At 46.4% G+C, this 22109-nt stretch overlaps 1 protein-coding gene across 3 annotated transcripts in view; it reads right to left on the bottom strand.

The window, feature by feature from the left end:
• The window catches only part of NBEAL1 (neurobeachin like 1), a 363036-nt gene that overhangs the window by 13431 nt on the left and 327496 nt on the right, over positions 1–22109 (bottom strand). For all 3 annotated transcript variants that reach the window (XM_073551440.1, XM_073551438.1, XM_073551439.1), the window contains one exon: positions 19068–19162. In XM_073551440.1, the coding sequence (XP_073407541.1) occupies positions 19068–19162 (95 nt within the window). The remainder of the gene's footprint in view (positions 1–19067; positions 19163–22109) is intronic.

The raw sequence follows: 22109 nt of genomic DNA on the forward strand, positions 1-22109 counted from the left end.
AAAAGAAGCTCTGACTGAGGTAGCAGTTAGGATGAGTGGCCTACAGGAGGACTGCCTGGCGCAAGAGTACTTGGGTCCTGACAGTGCTACTGCTGCCATATCTTCATCCTCATCAGATGAGGAGTTTGACTTTGACAAGTATTTGGATGATATGGAGCAGGCAAAGCGTTGCTGCAAGGAAAAAGATTTCACTCCGTCTCCTATAGCAAGCAGATTGACCATATTTCAGCATAATGTTTCACTTGCTCTCAAAGAAAAAGAAAAATTCAACCGTTCATCAAAACTGACTGTGCATGAGGCAATTTATACTTGGAAATTGTTAGAGATGTTGCCCATGTGGTTACGGCTTTGCCTCCAACCCAAGTTAGTGTAGAGAGGTTGTTCTCTGGCCTTAAAATTAATAGGTCAGATTTTAGGTCATCTATGAAGGAGGATCTGATGGAGGCAATTCTATTTCTTAGAACAAATTCATAGACTGCACAAATGTTATTTAGTACGTTTTTGTTGAAAACTGTTTTTTGCCACTTACATAGTTTATTACATAGTATTATATATATATATATATATATACACTATATATATACAGTGCCTACAAGTAGTATTCAACCCCCTGCAGATTTAGCAGGTTTACACATTCGGAATTAACTTGGCATTGTGACATTTGGACTGTACAGATCAGCCTGGAAGTGTGAAATGCACTGCAGCAAAAAAGAATGTTATTTCTTTGTTTAATTTTTTTTTAAATTGTGAAAAGTTTATTTAGAGGGTCATTTATTATTCAACCCCTCAAACCACCAGAATTCTGTTTGGTTCCCCTAAAGTATTAAGAAGTATTTCAGGCACAAAGAACAATGAGCTTCACATGTTTGGATTAATTATCTCTTTTTCCAGCCTTTTCTGACTATTTAAGACCCTCCCCAAACTTGTGAACAGCACTCATACATGGTCAACATGGGAAAGACAAAGGAGCATTCCAAGGCCATCAGAGACAAGATCGTGGAGGGTCACAAGGCTGGCAAGGGGTACAAAACCCTTTCCAAGGAGTTGGGCCTACCTGTCTCCACTGTTGGGAGCATCATCCGGAAGTGGAAGGCTTATGGAACTACTGTTAGCCTTCCACGGCCTGGACAGCCTTTGAAAGTTTCCTCCCGTGCCGAGGCCAGGCTTGGCCGAAGAGTCAAGGCTAACCCAAGGACAACAAGGAAGGAGCTCCGGGAAGATCTCATGGCAGTGGGGACATTGGTTTCAGTCAATGCCATAAGTAACGTACTCCACCGCAATGGTCTCCGTTCCAGACGAGCCCGTAAGGTACCTTTACTTTCAAAGCGTCATGTCAAGGCTCGTCTACAGTTTGCTCATGATCACTTGGAGGACTCTGAGACAGACTGGTTCAAGGTTCTCTGGTCTGATGAGACCAAGATCGAGATCTTTGGTGCCAACCACACACGTGACGTTTGGAGACTGGATGGCACTGCATACGACCCCAAGAATACCATCCCTACAGTCAAGCAGCGTGGTGGCAGCATCATGCTGTGGGGCTGTTTCTCAGCCAAGGGGCCTGGCCATCTGGTCCGCATCCATGGGAAGATGGATAGCACGGTCTACCTGGAGGTTTTGGCCAAGAACCTCCGCTCCTCCATCAAGGATCTTAAGATGGGTCGTCATTTCATCTTCCAACAAGACAATGACCCAAAGCACACAGCCAAGAAAACCAAGGCCTGGTTCAAGAGGCAAAAAATAAAGGTGTTGCAGTGGCCTAGTCAGTCTCCTGACCTTAACCCAATTGAAAACTTGTGGAAGGAGCTCAAGATTAAAGTCCACATGAGACACCCAAAGAACCTAGATAACTTGGAGAAGATCTGCATGGAGGAGTGGGCCAAGATAACTCCAGAGACCTGTGCCGGCCTGATCAGGTCTTATAAAAGACGATTATTAGCTGTAATTGCAAACAAGGGTTATTCCACAAAATATTAAACCTAGGGGTTGAATAATAATTGACCCACACTTTTATGTTTAAAATTTTTTAACATTTAACTGAGCAACATATCTTTTTGGTTTGTAAGATTTATGCATCTGTTAATAAATCCTGCTCTTGTGTGAAGTTTGAAGGCTCTAACTTATTTGCATCTTATCAAACCTGCTAAATCTGCAGGGGGTTGAATACTACTTGTAGGCACTGTATGTACTCGATATTACATAGTGTATTACATATTTACAATTTATTACAGTTTTTTGTGTTCTAAAGTTGTATTCCAATAAATATATATTATGTTCTATCTAAATGTCTTGATTATTGTATCATAAAAATGATTAAATGTCTGATGTTCACATTGTACTACAATAAATTTTTCACTTAATCTATTACCAGGTTTACCCCATCTGAGAGCAGCATGATGTAGAGATAGACACCCTGATTCTAGCAATGTGTCACTTACTGGGCTGCTTACTGCAGTTTTGATCAAATCCGTTTTCTCTGCTGCAGATCTAGCAGTCCTGAGCTTTGTATAACCCCGCCCACAACAATGATTGGCAGATTTGTGTGTACACTGTGCATAGGCAGAAAGCTGCCAATCAGTGGTGGGGGCGTGGTTATACAGAGCAGGTTTACAAGTCTATAATCTTCTGCTAATAAAACAGTAATTTTATCAAAACTACAGCAAGCAGGTTAGTTAGTGACATTTTTGAAATCTGGTTTGGCACTTACATTCTTCTGCTGTCAGATTAAGTGGCAAAAACCTGATATTAGATTCTATTTAAAGTCTGACGTAACGCTTTATCATACTGTGGAAATCCAAGCATTACAGAGTATGACTAGCAGGTCACATTGTGGATTACACCACTCTTGTCAAATACAAATAGAATCAAAACTACAAAATAATACAATCATAGGAAACCCCCAAATATAAAAAAGCAAAAAATTGTAACGCAAGCAGAAAAGGAGATGTACTACATCTGGTAAAAAACGGTAATTAGACCTACCGGTAATTGCGTTTCCAGGAATCCATCCTGACAGCACACCTGGAGGACGTCCTTCTCATCCGTAGTGGGACAGGAAACCACGAGAGTTTAAAGGGCTCCTCCCCTTACCATCCCACAGTGATTTCACAAAGTAACACCTCTGGATGGATTCAAACAAAAAATTTTATTTAAACCAACATTCTCCATAGACATGTTACATCACAATTGCATGGATGCGTTTGTCGGGGAGGGAACTAATAGTGCTGTCAGGATGGATTCCTGGAAACACAATTACCGGTAGGTCTAATTACCGTTTTCCAGGTCACCACCTGACAGCACACCTGGAGTAGTACCAAAGAATATTGGTCTTAGGGTTTGACTACCGCGTGGAGTACCTTTCTCCCAAATGCCAATTGTGCGGAGGCCACGTCTAACTTATAGTGTTTAGAGAACGTACTGAGACTGGCCCAAGATGCGGCTCTGCAGATTTGTTCTGCCGAGGCTCCACCCCTCTCTGCCCATGATGTGGCCATGGCCCTAGTTGAGTGGGCTCTAAGACTCCTCGGGGGGCTCTGACCCTGTGCTCTATACGTTGTGCTAATAACGGATTTAATCCACCTTGCTATTGTGGATTTTGATGCCTTTTTACCCTTATTAGGGCCTCTAAACTGGACAAAGAGGTTACTATCCTGCCTCCAGGGCCTGGTTGCGTCCAGGTACCTGAGCACTGTTTCCCTGACATCCAGGTTATGGTAAGCTCTCTCCTTGCTATTTTTAGGAAACTGACAAAACGAGGGGAGCACTACCTCCTGATTCATGTTCGAGTCTGAGATCACCTTGGGGAGAAAAGCCGGGTCAAGTTTTAGGACTAACCGGTCGTCGAATATTTGTAAGTAGGGATCTTGAACCAATAGGGCCTGAAGTTCCCCCAATCTTTTGGCTGACGTAACTGCCACTAAAAATGCTGTCTTCAGAGAGAGGTTACCGATAGTTATTTCTACCCCTAGCTGGTATGGCTGTCTACATAGCGCGTTAAGGACTAGGTTAAGGTCCCAAGGAGGAACGGTCCTTCTTGTCAAGGGCTTAAGTCTCTGCACGGCCCTTGAAAACCGGGCTATCCAGGGGTGAGCCGATAGGGTTGTGTCATAGAACACGCTTAAGGCCAAAGTCTGCACTCTCAGGGTGCTGAGTCTGAGGCCCTTCTTGAACCCTGCCTGTAAGAAGTCAAGGATCTTCGGGATCTGGGGTCGGTCAGTATCGACTGTCGCCTTTCCACAAAAGCTGCAAATTTTTTTCCAAATTTTGTTATATATCGCTGCCGTTACGGGCTTCCTACTTGCTTGTAGAGTGGATATAACTTCATCTGATAGACCCTTTGTTCTTAGGACCTGCCGCTCAGGATCCAGGCTGATAGCTTGAGGGCTTCTGGCCTTTTGTGGAAGACCGGACCCTGGTGAAGAAGGTCTTCTCTTTTCGGCAGAAGAATGGGATCTTCCCGTGATATCTGAGTAGAGGAAACCAGCTTCTTTTTGGCCAATAGGGAACCACCAGTATGACCCTGGCTCTGTCCTCGCAGATCTTCCTGAGGACCCTTGGAATGAGAGCTAGAGGCGGGAAAGCGTACAGTAGACCCCTGTTCCAGGACTGCGATAGAGCATCTATCCCTATCGGGTTTCCTGCCAGGTTTAGGGAGTAGAAGGCTTTGACCTTTGCATTCCCCTTGTCCGCAAACAGATCTACCTCTGGTTGTCCCCAGCGATCGCACAGGCTGCTGAACACTTCTTCGTTGAGTTGCCAGTCTGTTGCAGTTATTCTTCTTCTGCTGAGAAAGTCTGCCACCTGGTTGCTGGTGCCCTCCAGATGTACTGCTGAGACAGAGAGGACCTCTTTCCGCCCATCTGAAGATCTGCTCCACCAAGCCCTGTAGTGCCGGGTGTTTCGGTCCACCCTGATGGCGGAGAAAGGCTACTGTCGTGATATTGTCCGAAAATATTTTGACATGCTTGTTTTTCACCCGAGGCCAAGCAGCGAGTAGTACCTTCCAGACGGCCAGTAGCTCTCTGAAGTTGGAGGACCTGTTGCTGTCCTCCCGACTCCATCGCCCCTGATAGTACTCTCCTCCGATATGCCCTCCCCAGCCATATAGACTTGCGTCCGTGGTTACTACGATCTCTGGGGACTGAATCCATGAGACACCGGTTTTTAGGTTTCTCGGGATGGTCCACCACAGCAGCGACCTTCTGACCTGGGGAATTAACTGTATCTTCCTGTCTAGTGAGCCCTGTCTTCTGTCCCAGGACGCTAGGACTGCTTGTTGTAGTCTGCGGGAGTGGAACTGACTCCACCTGACACAGGAGATACACGAAGTCATCAGCCCCAGAATCCTCATTGCGTCTCTGATCGACACCCGGTTCTTTGAGAACTGACGGATCTTTTTTGGTATGCTGGTCTGTTTTTCTTCTGGAAGATAGGACATTCTTCTTTCCAAATCTAGCATGACCCCTAAAAATTTTATTCTGGGCTTGGGTACAAGATCTGATTTTGACCAGTTTATTATCCAACCCAACCTTTGCAGTGTGGCGATTGAGGATTGACAGTCTACTCTGAGCTGGGCTGCTGAGTCTGCTACGATCAGGAAGTCGTTTAAGTACGGGACCACCGTGATGTTTTGGGCTCTTAGGTAGGCCACGACTTCTACCATTACCTTCGTGAAAACTCTTGGGGCTGATGCTAGGCCAAAGGGAGACAGCGAAACTGGTAGTGGTGAACCCTGCCCTCCTTCTTGACCGCGAACCTGAGGTATTTTTGGTGGTCTGGATGGATGGGGACATGGTAATATGCGCTTTTTAGATCTAACGTGCACATTACCACCGCTTCTCCCAGGAGTGGAATCGTGGATCTTATTGATTCCATCTTGAAGCGTTTGTATGATACCCACTTGTTTAAGGGTTTGAGATTTATTATGGTCCTGGTCTCCCCTGATGGTTTTTTTATCGCGAAGAGGCTCGAGTAGTGTCTCCTTCCCTCTTCTTGCGTGGGAACTGGTATGATTGCCTCCATCTCTAGGAGGTCCTGGATATCTAACCACATGGGGGAGGCCGGACCAAGTCGAGAGCTGGTTACTAGGAACCTGTTTGAGGGTAGGGAATCGAATTCTATCTTGTATCCCTGAGAAATTACTTGCAGTACCCAGGGGCTGGTGGTAACCTCTCGCCATTCTTTCCTGAACCTGAGCAGTCGCCCCCCTACATTGGTGGCGTCATTTCTTCCGGGAGCTAGACCCTGGGCCGGAGAAGATGGTATCTCTGCTCCTATTTCTACCCTCACCCCCTTTGGGGTAGCTCCATCGACCTGACTTCCCCTTCCCTCTGTAGTCCGTTCTCTGGCTGTAACGGGGTCTACGAAAGGGCTGATACCTTTTACGTTTTTCTTCAGGGAACCCCTTTTTTTCATCTGACGCCTTTTCTAAGATATCGTCAAGCACAGGTCCGAAGACTCTACCTCCCGAGAAGGGAATTGAGCACAGCTTATTCTTTGACTGCATGTCACCCGACCAACTTTTAAGCCAGATAGCTTCTGGCTGTGTTGGACAATGATTGGGTTCTGGCCATAAATCTAACGGACTCTGCTGAGGCGTCAGCCAAAAACCCCGTGGCTAATTTTAGCAAGGGAAGGGATTTTAGAATAGTTTCCCTCGGAGTTCTATCTGATAAATGCTCCTCTAAATCGTCTATCCATAGATGCATGGAGCGTGCAACTGATGTCGCGGCTATATTTGTCTTTATGACTGCCGCTGAACTTTCCCAGGCTCTTTTCAAGAGCCCGTCTGCCTTCCGATCTAGGGGCTCCTTTAAACTTGAGGAGTCCTCGAACGGAATGGCTGTCTTTTTTGATACCCTTGCCACTGGGATATTGATTTTAGGGACCTCTTCCCAGACCTTGACCTCTTCTGGGTCAAACGGCAGGCGAAGCCTAAAGTCTCGGGGAATAGACAATTTTTTCTCTGCTTCCTCCCATTCATCCAATATCATGGCCCGTAAATGGGCATTTACTGGGAAGACCATTGAGGTCTGGGAGCGCAGCCCCCCGAACATCTCATCTTGTATTGAGAGGGTAGTCGGGGGTTCCTCTATCTGCATAGTCTGGCGGACTGCCCCTAATAGTTCGTCCGTATCGCCGGATGCAAAGAGGTACTTTCTTCCCCTCTCCGGGTGCTCTCTGATCTCCAAATCCTCCTCTGCGTCTGATTCGGACAGGATGTCCTCAGAAGACGAGCCTGACTCCCTCTGCCTCTTTCTGGATGCCTGAGGGTTCGTCTGCGGGACTTGGGACATGGCTCCGGATACCGAGGCCTGTACTTCCTCTCTAATCATTGCCCTCATGTTCGACATGAGCGTAGCCTGTTCTTCCCCCATTATACGCTTTGTACATGCGTCGCAGAGGGTTTTTTGCCATGTGTCCTTTAGCTTCTTAGAGCAGACTGGATATTTCTTCTCCTTCTTCTTCCTTTCTGAGGTGGAGGTTCCCCCGTGACCCTGGCTCTCCGTGCCTGTCTCCGTCTTCGCCTGGTCCTCCATCTTTAAATAGATAAGGTTCCCTGTGGCCGCCTGCGGAGACACCAGAACGTGTAAGTGGTCTGGAGGTGGTATCCGGTTCTTACACTGCAGGGCCCAGCACACCGCTCTCCCTGCCACGCTGCCGATCCGCTCCACCGCCAAAGTCTGCCCCCTCAGAGATGGTGCCGGCCCTTCCTGAATGCCAGGCTGTCGTTTTGAACGCCGCGGCCGGAAGTGACGTCCGGGCTCTGTGACGCGACCGGAAGTGACGTCCGGGCGACCAGAAGTGCGTCCGGCCCGGAAGTCCCTCCTGTCCAAAATGACGCACGCGCCCTGTCCCTGGTATGGGCGGAAGTAGCGCGCTCTGGTCCCAGGCCCGGGACGGGGGAGAGGTGCGGCGATCCTCTGCCGGGGTCTGCTTGCGGGCGCGTGGTGTCCGTAGAGGCGGCCCCGGTACCTCCATCGGTGGTGGCAGTGGCGTCCGGGGTCGAGAGCCTCCGTCGGGAGGAAGCGACCCCTACTCCAGGAGCAGCACTACACTGGAGGAGCTGAGGGACCCTGTGCCGGGTTTCAGCCTGCAGAGCTTCCAGGTAGGAAGGGAGAGGCTGTGCCCCCCCGATCCTGACCTTCTGCGTGGAACGGCTGGATCTTGCTCTCGTCGTTCCTATCCGCAATGGGATAGGAAAAACACTGTGGGATGGTAAGGGGAGGAGCCCTTTAAACTCTCGTGGTTTCCTGTCCCACTACGGATGAGAAGGACGTCCTCCAGGTGTGCTGTCAGGTGGTGACCTGGAAATAAATGTTTACCATGTACAGAGTCCACACAAACCCCTTAGGAAATTTTTTTTTTTCTTCTAAAAAGAATCTTCTTGGAAAATTAGTAATACCATCAGGTAGCGAATCACTATGGTTTGAATAAACCACTAAGGCTACTTTCACACTTCAGGTTTTCGGCGTCAGGCGCGATCCGGCGTCGTGCCGGAACGCCGGATCCGGCAAATGTTTAGTAAAACCGGATGTGACGGATCCGGTTTTCTGCCGGATCCGTCTTTTTCTTGACAGACAAAACCGGATCCGTCTCATCCGTTTTTCTATCCGTTTTTCGACGGATTACGCCGGATCCGGTTTTTAAAATTGACCCTTGTGGCGTTCCGAACGGGATTGGCTACTGGAAAACTATATATAGCATGTTCCTACAGCCCTTCTTTGACAGGTTGTAGAGGAGAAAGTGCAGGTTGGAGAGAAGAGCAAGTTACTGGCGAAGATGGATGTTGTCATTGGAAATATTTTGAAGAATTTGGCGGATTTTATAGCGGAGGCGAATCGTTTGAGGGTGATTGTTCTGGAGAAGGAGAGAGCGAGACAGCAGCGCATCAGGCATCGTAGACGACGTTTGTGGATCCACCCCATCACAGCCAAGAGAATGACGCGTGGGGTCTATTCTACACTCTGCATGGACCTTCGACGAAACCCGGATAAATTTTTTGAATATGTTAGGATGAAAATGGAGAATTTTGATTACTTGGTGGAGCGCATTGCACACCTCATAAGAAAAGCGGACACCTATTGCCACTTCTCTGTTTCACCCGCAGAGCATCTGATGGTGACTTTAAGGTAAGCCACATTTATTGGATGTGATCGCATCAGAGCACACTTTCACTGCAATCTTGTTGGTGGTAGTTTGTATCTCCAAGTGTTATAGCTCAGTTTTGGTATGTAATGCTGCGATTTAAAACTAATTTATTGTTTTTTAATTCCCCACAGATTTCTTGCAACTGGAGAATCCCTTTCGTCACTGCATTTCCAGTACAGACTCGGGATTTCCACCATATCTGGAATAGTGAAGTACACATGCCGTGCACTGTGGGACTCCTTAGCTGAAGAGTTTTTACCAGAGCCCACAACAGAGAGGTGGATTGAAATTGCTGACAAGTTTCAACAGATATGTCAGTTTCCAAACTGCTTGGGCGCTGTGGACGGGAAACATATCCGCATTGTAAAGCCAGCTGGATCGGGATCGGAATATTTCAATTACAAGAAATATTTTTCAATTGTCCTCATGGCCATCGCTGACGCGGAATACAAATTTATTGCGGTTGATATTGGGGCCTATGGCTCCAATGACTCTCAAGTTTTCAAACTGTCTGCCATGGGGCGTAAACTGTATGGAAACACCTTCCAGTTCCCACCACCTAGACCGCTGCCGCAAACATCTGGTCCACCTATGCCATTTGTCTGTGTAGGGGATGAAGCCTTCCAGCTGTCAGAACACCTTTTGAAACCGTACTCTAGCAGAGGATTGACAAGACCAAAACGCATTTTTAATTACCGCCTCACAAGAGCAAGAAGAATGGTTGAATGTACCTTTGGTATTCTGACAGCCAAATGGCGGGTCCTATTGACTGCGATCAACCTCAAGACAGAAACTGTGGACGAGGTGATCAAAGCGTGCGTGGTACTCCACAATTTTGTTATCTGCAAGGAACCCATTTCCATTGAGGACACCTCTGAAGAAACCACCTTGCAAGATTACCATGACATTACCACTAGAAGTTCTGTGACGGTTTCAGTAATGAGGGACAATTTTGCACTATACTTTATGTCACCTCAAGGCAGAGTACACTGGCAGGATGACAGACTGTGAAAGATTTGTGCCCAACCAAACTTGTGTACCTTCTGTACCAACAGTATATACCTTTGCCAACCAAAGTTGGCTATCTTGTCATGGTCTCTATTTTTAGCTTTAGGCCACAGGTGTGTACCTGGTTGTGTTTTATGCAAAGTATTTCACCTTTTAACAAAAGTTGTGTACATTGTTATGAAATCACCAACAATAAACACAACTTTTTAGGTGAAATACTTTGCTTCAAACACAACCAGGAACACAACTGTGGCAAAAAGCTAAAATTTACCCACAGTTATATACCTAGTTTTGAATACCATTTCACCTTTTAAATACCCTGTATTTAACCTTTTTCGCCGCAGAAAGAAATGACAGACAACCAGTGTAAAATAATTTAACTTTTATTGAAAAATGTTTTTTTTAGTAAACTTTTTTAAAATTTTAATAAACTTGTTTAATAAAGCTTTGAAACCATAAAACTGGTCATTTTTATTTAAATACACACATTATAAATCTGTGTAGTGTGTGGTGGAAATACTGCTGGAGGGGCTGCGGGACACTTCGACACTGGGAGTGTGGAGAGAGGACTGGGATCGTGGTGGGGAAGGAACAGTTAGAGGTGAAGGTGTGGAAAAAACTACAGAATGGGTGGACATGTGGGAAGCAGAAGAGGTGGTGGGTGGTGGAGTGGAGGGTTGGGCAGGGACTGTAGGAGCAGATGATGTTGATGGCAAGTTGTATGGGGAAGGAGTTTGGTACGGGGCAGGTTGCTGGAAGTGGGGAGATGTCTGGTACGGGGCAGGTTGCTGGAAGTGGGGAGATGTCTGGTACGGGGCAGGTTGCTGGAAGTGGGGAGATGTCTGGTACGGGGCAGGTTGCTGGAAGTGGGGAGATGTCTGGTACTGGGGAGGTTGCAGGTACTGGGGAGGTTGCTGGTACTGGGGAGGTTGCTGGTACTGGGGAGGTTGCTGGTACTGGGGAGGTTGCTGGTGCTGGGGAGGTTGCTGGTGCTGGGGAGGTTGCTGGTGCTGGGGAGGTGGATGGTGCTGGGGAGGTTGCTGGTGCTGGGGAGGTGGATGGTGCTGGGGAGGTGGATGGTGCTGGGGAGGTGGATGGTATGTAATAGGAGGGGGAGGATGGAAAGTGGCTGGAGGGGGTGTAGATGTAATAGGAGGGGGAGGATGGAAAGTGGCTGGAGGGGGTGTAGATGTAATAGGAGGGGGAGGATGGAAAGTGGCTGGAGGGGGTGCAGGTGGAGGAACTACTGTGGTGGGAGGAGGAGGTTGGGAGGTAACTTGCTGGAGAGGAGCGTGGCATGAATGCATTACATGCATCTGCTGGGCAGGAGAGAGCGTTTCCATGCGCTCCACAACAGACCTGAAAAAGGTGTGGTTTGGCGAAGATCTTGCTTCTGAATGCATGGTTTGCAGAAGTGTCTTCACCTCCAGAATGCTGGAGTTGATCTGCTGATAGCCTGCGGAGATTTGCTCTGACAAGACTTTTAGACAGTTCTGGAAAGATGCATTCAGATGCAAGAACTCTGGCGCATAAGTCTTTTCCTGACCCCTCTGCCGCTGCCGCCCAGTACCCGCAGGTGTACTAGAGGTGGCAGGGGCAGAAGGGTGGGGTAAAGGGAAAGCGATCTCCTCACCAGCAGCTTCATGTAATGTAGGCGGCCACGATGCTCCTGTGCTGGTGGATGGGACAGATGGGTCGAATGTGTGGGAAGGCTGGGAAGGTGCAGATGTACCGGGGCGGTCGAAGTGTCCCTCGGTGCCGGTCTCCTCAGGGATCGCCTCAGAAGGGTCCAATCGTGCAGGCTCCCGAGTGCTGCTCACCGTGCTGTGGAATAAAGAGAAAAAAAAACAATTAAAATAGTGACATGGTATGGCCCTGGCTGAAAAAAAAAAGTTACATCTAAACATTTTTTTGTCACATGTGGTGTGTAAAATTTACCTTCTGGTGAGCATTGTCTCCCGGAGGAACGACAGGGCTCGTGCGTACTTGTACTTGCTCCTGCGTCCTCCAGATCCACTCGGGGCCCGCATCTCTTTATTGAACTCCTTCTTGAAACGATCCCTCACAGACCGCCACCGCTTCACAATTCTCTCCCCTGAAACGAGAAAGGACAAAGTGGTTAGTATACAACATCAGTGTTTCCCAAACTCCAGTCCTCATGGTCCCCAGGGGTCATGTTTTCAGGATTTCCAAAGTAAATAGAAATCCTGAACACATGATCCGTGGGGACCACGAGGACTGGAGTTCGGGAAACACTGGTTTAAATCAAGCAACCGGTACTGTATATACTTACGCTCTTTAATCAGGGCCCGAGCTTCGAGGTCCTCCCAGCGGTCCACAAGGAGCGAACAGATTTCCTCCCAGAGTCGTCGGGCAACGATCAGGTCAGCGTGGCGTCGGTCAGCCATATTCCAGAGCGGCTCCCTTTCTCTGACGAGATCGATGAGGCGGTCCACATCAATCCCTCCATCCTCACCGTCAGAGTCGGGAGCACGCTGTGAAGGCTGTTAAAGAAAAAGACAAAAATAACATAATTAGCCTCCACAAAAGAAATGAAATAAAAAGTGCAAAAAAAACAAAGCAAAAATATTTATACTTACACGCTGGTGACCGCCGCGTTGCTGTCGCCGACGACCCTGGGAGGCACTGCGAGGACCTCTTGGCCGAGCACCAGATTGGGAAGACTAGAGAAGAAAACAAAAAATGTTATGTCTTTGGATGTAGGCATTTGTTTGCTGTGTGTGGTCTGCAGAACATTGTTTTCTATGTGTTGTGTGTAGTGTGATGTTGTGTTTCTGCGTTTGATGCAAAAAACTTACCAATTGTGAGCCCACTCCAAGTGTCTGTCCACCCCTTCCTTCTTCTTCTGGGAGCTCCTCTTCATCTTGTGATTCCTGTTTTGAAATAAAAGGCAATGAATACACATATATTACAGAGATGATGGATTTTGGAAATAAAAACTTACCATCAAACGCTGACGATGCGAGGGAGGGCTCCCAGAAGATGTGCTGTCTTCCTCATGGCCAGACTCCATGGCTGTGGGTGGTGTTTCTGCTGCTGCCATTGCTGCTGCTGCTGCATCTATTGGGCGGCTGTTGAATAAAGAGAAACAAAGGGCCAATGAATATCTTGATATTCCATAGCCCTAGTTTGGAGGAATGGGGGATTTGATAATTACCGTCTCTCATCTGCTGCTGGACTCCCCTCCCGTTGTTCAGCATGCTGCTCCATTTGGGGTGGTGCTGATGGTGCTGCTGCTGCTGCAGATGTCTGCTGCCTTCTCCTGCTCCTGGTTCTTGGCTTGGGTGGCATGTTGAGTGTGGCTGAGGGTCCCATTGTCTTGCTTTTATATATGTCCTGTGGGCAGAGCTACTGAGCATGCTCAGACCAAAGAAACCGGATCCGCCGCATTGCGGCGCTCATAGGCTTTCATTGTATGAAAAAGCCGGACACGCCGGATCCGGCGTGTCCGGCTTTTTCGACGGATACAAAAAACGTTACAGTCACCGTTTTTTCCAGACGCCGGATCGCGTCACATTGCCGGATCCGGCGAAAATCGGATGAAACGCATGGCCATCCGGCTCGATCCGGCTCTAATGCAAGTCAATGGGGGGGAAACCGGATCCGGCATTGCATTTCAACGGATCCGGTTTTAGTCAAAAGCGCCGGATCGCGCCTGAAGCCGAAAACCTGATGTGTGAAAGAGGCCTTAGGAATAGATTTACATTATATATCTTTAGTAACAGAACTGGGGAAGCCAAAACTCTGGTTTTAAGGGGTTATAAAAGGTAACCTATAAAATAAATTACCAGCTTTAAAAACTAAGTGCACCCCTACCCAACTACATATTTCCTGAAAGCAGACAGAAGTTCCTTACACAGTGCAGATGGTGATGCCACTTTATATAACACAACAGTTCAATCTCTCGAATCAGTCTCCCCATCACACATACCAAAAGTTTGAATAATCAACAGGCAACCCTTGCACAACATTCTGACTAAAGAGCATTCAAACAGTTCATCACTACCTTTAAGTCCATGCTCACTGCAGCAAAACAAACACTTATCTCTCATATCCTCCCCATCTCACAACCCTAAACAGCTATTCAACACTTAATTCTCTTCTCTGTCCCCCAGCACCTTCTCCCTCTCCTCTTATCTCAGCTGAAGACTGCCTCATTCTTCAAGCAGAACATTGACAACATCAGAAAGTTTTTACCTAAAATCCCCACTGCCCCTTCCTCATAACTACTCAACCCTCCTCCGCCATTACGGAAGATCAACTTTCCTCTTCCCTCTCGAAATCACATCTCACCAATTGTAAACTTAATCCAATTGCATCCCACATCATCCCAAACCTCATCACAGTCTTCATTCCAACCCTAACTCATCTCTTCAACCTGTCACTAACAACTGGTGTCTTCCCCTCATGTTACAAACATGCCTCGATCACACCCATCCTCAAAAAGCCCTCCCTTGACCCATACTCTCTATACAGCTATCGCCCTATATCACTTTTCCCCTGTGCCTCAAAACTACTGGAACAACATGTCCATTTTGAACTGTCCTTCCACCTCTCCTCATGCTCCCTCTTTGACCGCTTACAATCTGGCTTCCGACCGTACCATTCCACTGAAACTGCCCTGACTAAAGTAACCAATAACCTACTAACTTGCCAAATCCAAACAACACTACTCTGTCTTTCTCCAGGACCTGTCCTCTGCCTTCAACACAGTGGACCATTCGCTCTTACTACAGATTCTCTCATGTCTTGGCATCACAGACTTGTCCCTGTCCTGGATCTCTTCATACCTAGCAGACCGGACATTCAGCGTCTCCCACTCACACACGAACCCCTCATCTCGCCCACTATCTGTCGGTGCCCCCCAAGGTTCAGTTGTAGGACCCCTGCTCTTCTCCATCTAGACATTCGGCTTAGGAAAGCTCATAGAGTCTCACGGCTTTCAGTATCACCTGTATGCTGATGACGCACAGATGTACCAGATATCGTCTCCCTACTAACCAGAACCCCACAATGTCTGTCTGCCGTTTCATCTTTCTTCTCTGCTAGATTTCTAAAACTTAACATGGATAAAACTGAATTAATCATATTTCCACCATCTCACTCAACCCCCCCAACAGACCTGTCCATCAAAGTCAATGGCTGCTCACTCTCCCCAGTCCCACAAGCTCGTTGCCTTGGGGTAACCCTTGACTCTGATCTCTCCTTTAAACCACACATCCAAGCTCTTTCCACTTCCTGCTGACTCCAACTCAAAACTATCTTCCGGATCTGCACATTCCTCATCCAAGATTCTGCAAAAACACTTGTGCATGCCCTCTCATCTTCTCCCGCCTCAACTATTGCAACCTTCTGCTTTGTGCACTCCCCTCTGACACTATTGCACTGCTCCAATCTATCCTAAACTTTTGCTGCCAAACTAGTCCACCTGTCCCCCCCCCCCCCGCTATTCCAAGGCATCTCCTCTCCGTAAACACCTTCACTAGCTCCCCATTACTCAGAGTCTTCAGTTCAAAACCCTAACCTTGGCATAAAAAGCCATACAGAACCTGTCTCCTCTATACATCTGTAACCTAGTCTCCCTGTACTTACCCGAACACAACCTCAGATCCTCACAAGATCTCCTTCTCTACTTCCCTCTTATCTCCTCTTCCCACAATCGCATACAAGACTTTTCCTGTGCAACCTCCCAACTCTGGAACTCTGTACCACAACATAAAAGACTCTCGCCTACCATGGAAACCTTCAAAATGGAACCTGAAGACCTACCTCCTCCTAAAAGAATACAACCAGCTGTAATCCTTTTTCATCCAAACCGCTGCACGACCACCTCTACCCTGACAGCACCCATCCCTTGTAGATTGTACGTACCAGCAAAAGTTATGAGATTTCAGAAATGTCCTGCACACACACTGTTTTTTTCCTGACTGATTTGGAAAACTGCTGTGTTTTTGAAAACTGCAGCATGTCACTGTCACTTTCTATGGGTGAAAAAACGCAGAAAGAAATGAGTAAGGCTAGGTTCACATTGCATTAATGCAGTCCGTTCAACGCATAGCGTTGACGGACTGCATTAACGCTACTGTCATAGTGTGATCACGTCTAGCGATCACGCTAGCGCAGCTTCCCTATCTGCGCTAGTGGTGACGGACCCCTGAACGCTGCAGACCGCGTCCGAGGGTCCGTCACAGAATGACGTCACATCGCTAACGCATGCCGATGATGGCATGCGTTAGCGATGCGCTACATAATGGCGGTCTATGGCTGCGCTAACGCATCCGTTACATAGCGTTAGTGCTGCTATGTAACGGGTACCGTCAGCGCATTGCCATTAGCGCAATGTGAACCCAGCCTAAGTGCAAAAGCGCAGCAAAAAAACTCAGGCATCCCTTTATTCTGCGTTTTAGTACAACAGTATGTGAAACCCATTTATTTTTGAGATTCTCTTAAATTTACACCATAATGTCTTGGTTTTCTCATGTGAGAACAGCAGTTTAAGATTAGCACAATTTAATTAAATTAGTGAAATGTGTAAAGTAAACGTTGGCTGACCAAGGTGTGAAATTGAATAATATCTGACCAACATGTGAAAGTTAACGTCCTACAAACCTAATGCTCTGCCAATGTATAGGTAAACTATTCATGACCAATTCAACTCCCCTCGCTGTAACAATTGTAATTGTGTATTTTTTCATGAACTTGTGAACTTTTTTCAGAATAGTCACTATTTTTTCAGACCTCAAATTATTTAGGGGGAAAAAACATTTTTATCAAATTGCCCTTTTTTTTGCAAAATGGTTTTATGGCTTTAACATAGATCTTTGATTGGTGACATCACACCTTGCATTGTTCATGCTTGTATGGTGGAAGCAAAGCTGAACTTTGGGATTCTGAAAAACGCAGTGAAAACTGCTTTTTGTAAGTATATGCTTTACTGCCAAGAGAGCAGGCTTTGCTTGCAAAAAAAAAAAAAAAAAAAAAAAAAAATCGAAGCAAAGACGCTATGTGTGAACATAGCCAAACAGAATCTTTGTGACAGCGCAAACTGCACTCGGATGTCATCAGTTAACATTGAAATGGGTAGGAGAAGCTTTATAATATATTTATTTTTTCATACGAAAAAAAATCACTGATGAAACACTGATGGTTAAAACCTAATACACTGACCTAAATCTAATAAAAAAAAACAAAAACACTGATGAAAAATCCGTTCATCTTCTGTGTATGAGAGAAATCAGTAACACCTTATTGAGCCCTTATTGGATGGAGAAGTAATTAGATGAGCAAGAGCTCCTCTTCTCGCTGCTTTTCTGGAAAAATATATGTGACAAACAGCAAATATGGTCTCTGATATTGGGGGGTGATAACATGAACAGTTTCCATGACATGTAGATAAAAATGTCATTTATAAATAACAGTTTGGTCGTCATTACATTAACACTATTTTATTGTATACTTGTTAAGTATGTAGAAAAAGTGACAAAACCCACATATTTTTACCACAAATTGTGAATCTTGTTATGCAGTTTTTAAAGGTGGAACATATTGTTCTACACTGAAGGAAAAATCCCCTTATCGCTACATCGATGAGAAAAAAATAGTAGAAAAAAAAATCCAAAAACTATACACTACTGGCATTCCTGTAATCATATCAACCCACTGAAGAAAAGTAACAGTATTAAGCTGTATGGGGGAATACATGAAAAAAATGGCATCATTGCGGTGTTCTTTTTATTTCTTCATAATCAAATAGTTAATGAGCAAGTTATACATGCCACAAAATGGTTCCATTGGAAATGCAGCTCATCAGCTAAAAACAAGCCGTCATACAGCTACAATGAAGAAAAACATAGAACAGCATAGGTCTGCGAATGTGGTGTGGCAAAAACTAACTTCTGCCGAGATAAACTCCGGGCTGGTGGGAGCTACGTAAGCAATCCAGGTGACAGGTTATCCTTATTCCAGACTATTGCAAAAAATCTTCATGAAAATAAAAAAAGCTATAACTATACGTTCTGCTTCCCAACAATAAAGTATAGAAGACAACATGCTGAACCATGTCTAGAGGTCCTTGAACCAAATCTGGCTCCAAATAAAATACCGTACTCTGAATCAAATGTGTTCTGACTCAGAACTCAACCAGGTCCTTCACAAAACCCATAAAGTTCTTCTATCTTGTAGACTGATGCCCTTTAGCTTGTTTTTTGGATTATGAATATTAACTTTCGGTGGACAGCATCAATATCCTTTAGTAAGGTATTTATATTATCACGGGTCTCATTATAGGTGTGATTTTGTAAACTTTGGTTCGAAGGTTTTTTTGTATTAATGACACAGTCCATTTTAACCATCGATGTAGTACTATACAACATAATTGCACTAAAAAAATAAATAACAAAAAACAAACAACATCTGAAATCCACAATCATATCCACAACCTGTCGCGCGACATATGCTTCCTACTCATGGGCACCATGAATCAGACAATGACGGCATGATTGCAGCCAGGTATCTTTTTCTCTGAAATAGTGTTGCAGTATCTCACTCTCTTTTGTGAAATATAGTTAAAATTCGCAGATCCGCTGCAGGTGATCGACAGGTCTTTTGCTGTGTTAGACAGCAGGCAATCACTTGAAGCAGTGCTGGGGGAAGCAAGCTCAGGATGGCATTGGACTAGTGTATGTTCCCCGGCCACAACTACTAACCATATAATGTTCCAATATTTCAGACAAAAATATACATGTCTGTAAGCATGCAGCCAGGCACTGAATTATGCTGCCCATGATTTGTGCCTCATAAATATCAGAACAGGTTCACTTTGAAAATAAAAGTTACTTCCCAACATGAGTAGTAGAAAATTAAAAAATTGTATAAGAAAAGCAATCACCAACCTGTTGTGAGATCTGCCAAATCATGCAGGTTCTGTCCCGAGATCCAGAAATTAGATTAATACAACAGTAATCTGTGGCTAGGCAGGTCACAATGTCTATTACATGCGGGGAGGAGGTTCAAAAATGAGAGAAATAAAGCGTTGTTATCTATTTGTACAACTGACTTCATTTTTTATATTTTTTTTAAATTTTATAAAGTGGCAGAGTCATTATCATTAGTAATCACTAGTTCTGACTTGGATTTGACAAAATCACATTAAAATTCCAACAAAACAAACCTGAAAATATTGTCTGCCAGTTATTTTAAAAACAGCCGAGAACAAGCCGGAGTACTTATTGGGCATGCACGGCCACCATATTTTATGGACTATGTCCCACAATCTATATCACAAGCTTTAGAAGCCGTCAAGTGAGGATGCTGTACTATCTATAGAAAAATATTCAGAATTGAGAGTCCTCAGTGGTTGATACCTTTTAATGGCTAACTGAATAGATGGTAACAAATGTAAGAAACTACTCGGGTATCGTCATCAGGCATAGACTAATACAAAGTCTGAAGAATCACATATTTATACACAACAGGGCACAGAAACAATGCAATCTGATTCACGTCTCTTGTCTTATCTATTGCATTATTTCTGTGCCCTGTTGAGTACCATCTTTTTAGTTCGCCATTAGAAGGTATCAACCACTGAGGACTCTCAATTCTAAATATTTTTCTATCTACTGGCTAAGTTAACACGGTACAAAGATATATATCTTTCCTGTACTTTCGATGGGCAGCTTGTTGGATATACAGTTTTTAAGAAAAGATTCACTGTAACTTATAAATTATTCATACAGAAATTCTGCTCAACCTGGGTTTACCATTCAAAAAAGTGATAGCTGTGAGATCCCCCCACTTGACTATTAAGCCCTGGATAAGCAGGGTCTTCAGTGAATAAAAACAGGATTTTTGGGTTGCTTACCGTAAAATCTGTTTCTCGGAGCCTTCATTGGGGGACACAGAGACCATGGGTGTACGCTGCTGCCACTAGGAGGCTGACACTATGCACAAAAAAAGGTTAGCTCCTCCTCCGCAGTGTACACCCCACCGACTGGCAGGGAACTCCTCAGTTAGTGAGAAAGCAGTAGGAGAAGTAACAGAATAGAGTGAAAACAGAACAAACAACTCAACTGTAACCAACCAAAGTAAGAACAGGAGTTGTAGAACATGGGAGGGTGCTGTGTCCCCCAATGAAGGCTCCGAGAAACAGATTTTACGGTAAGCAACCCAAAAATCCTGTTTTCTCGTTCGCCTTATTGGGGGACACAGAGACCATGGGACGTCCCAAAGCAGTCCCTGGGGTGGGAAAAAACTTCCATCAGGCCAGTGGACTCACCACCGCTGCCTGCAGAATCCTTCTACCTAGGCTGGCGTCTGCCGAAGCGTAGGTGTGGACTTTGTAGAATTTTCACAAACGTGTGAACCGATGACCAGGATGCAGCTTTGCAAAGCTGCAGCGTGGAGGCTCTGTGGCGTACCGCCCAGGAAGCACCCACTGCCCGGGTAGAGTGCGCTCGATGCTTAACCCGGAAGGCCTCCAAAATTGCCGATCTGATCCAGCGAGCAATAGTAGCTTTGGAAGCCGGGTGACCTTTCCGCCCCCCATCTGGAATGACGAAGAGAGAGTCTGTCTTCCGCAAAGGGGTCGTCCTAGCTAGGTAGACCTTCATCGCCCTGACCAAGTCCAGCTTGTTCAAGGACCGCTCCCGAGGATGAGCTAGACCCGGACAAAATGACGGGAGAACAATGTCCTCATTCAGGTGGAAAGCTGACACCACCTTAGGAAGGAAAGAGGGCGGAGACCGCAGAACTACCTTGTCCTGGTAGAGTACCAAGACAGGAGAGCGGCAAGAGAGGGCCGCCAATTCCGACACGCGCCGGATGGAGGTGATGGTTACTAGGAAGGCTACTTTCCATGAAAGGAGAGATAGGGAAACTTCCCTGAGAGGTTCAAAGGGAGGACCTTGCAGAACCTTGAGAACCAAATTAAGATCCCAAGGATCTACGGGCGCTCGGTACAGAGGAGCCGCATGAGCCACACCTTGAAGGAAGGTTTTGACCTGAGGACGGGAGGCCAACGTCTTCTGAAATAAAACGGACAGCGCCGAAACTTGACCTTTTAAAGAGCTGAGGGCAAGGCCTGCATCAAGCCCTGCCTGAAGAAACGCCAGGACAGAAGGGAGCGAAAAACGCATGGGCGGAATGTCGTTGGCCTCGCACCAAGTGAAATAGGCCTTCCAAGTACGGTAATAAATTTTGGAAGACGATGGCTTTCTGGCCCGGATCATGGTCTGAATAACTCGATCCGAAAAGCCTGATCGTTTCAAAACCTCGGTCTCAACAGCCACGCCGTCAAATTGAGAGGCCGAGAATTGGGGTGGCAAATCGAACCTTGAGACAGCAGATCTGCCCTGTCTGGAAGCTTCCGGGGGGCGTCAGCGAGAAGGTTAACGGCGTCCGCGAACCAAGACCTTTTGGGCCAATTCGGGGCGATGAGGATGACTGGAATTCCTTCCGCCTTGATTACCTTCAACAACCTGGGAAGAAGAGGCAGGGGAGGGAACAGGTAGGGGAGCTCGAACTGCGACCAAGGAATGGCCAGAGCGTCGGCGCCCACTGCGAGGGGATCTCGAGCCCTGGATACAAACTGTGGGACTTTCCTGTTGAGGAGAGAAGCTAGCAGATCTACGTCCGCTGTTCCCCAACAACGGCAAAGCTGAAGAAATACCTCCGGATGTAGGGACCACTCTCCCGCCGCAAGACCCTCGCGGCTGAGAAAATCGGCGGTCCAGATGTCCACGCCGGGAACGTGCACCGCGGATATAGCCGGGACTGAAACCTCTGCCCAATTTAGAATCTTGGACACCTCTGCCAGGGCTGAGACACTCCGTGTCCCCCCCTTGGCGGTTGACATATGCCACCACTGTGGCATTGTCTGTCTGAATCTGGATAGTCAGGCCCCTGAGAAGTCTCTCCCAGTGAACGAGAGACAGATA

The sequence above is a fragment of the Dendrobates tinctorius genome, unplaced genomic scaffold (genome assembly GCF_039654945.1).
Source record: "Dendrobates tinctorius isolate UK_male_01 unplaced genomic scaffold, ASM3965494v1 ptg000177l, whole genome shotgun sequence".
In the NCBI taxonomy this organism is placed as follows: Eukaryota; Metazoa; Chordata; class Amphibia; order Anura; family Dendrobatidae; genus Dendrobates; species Dendrobates tinctorius.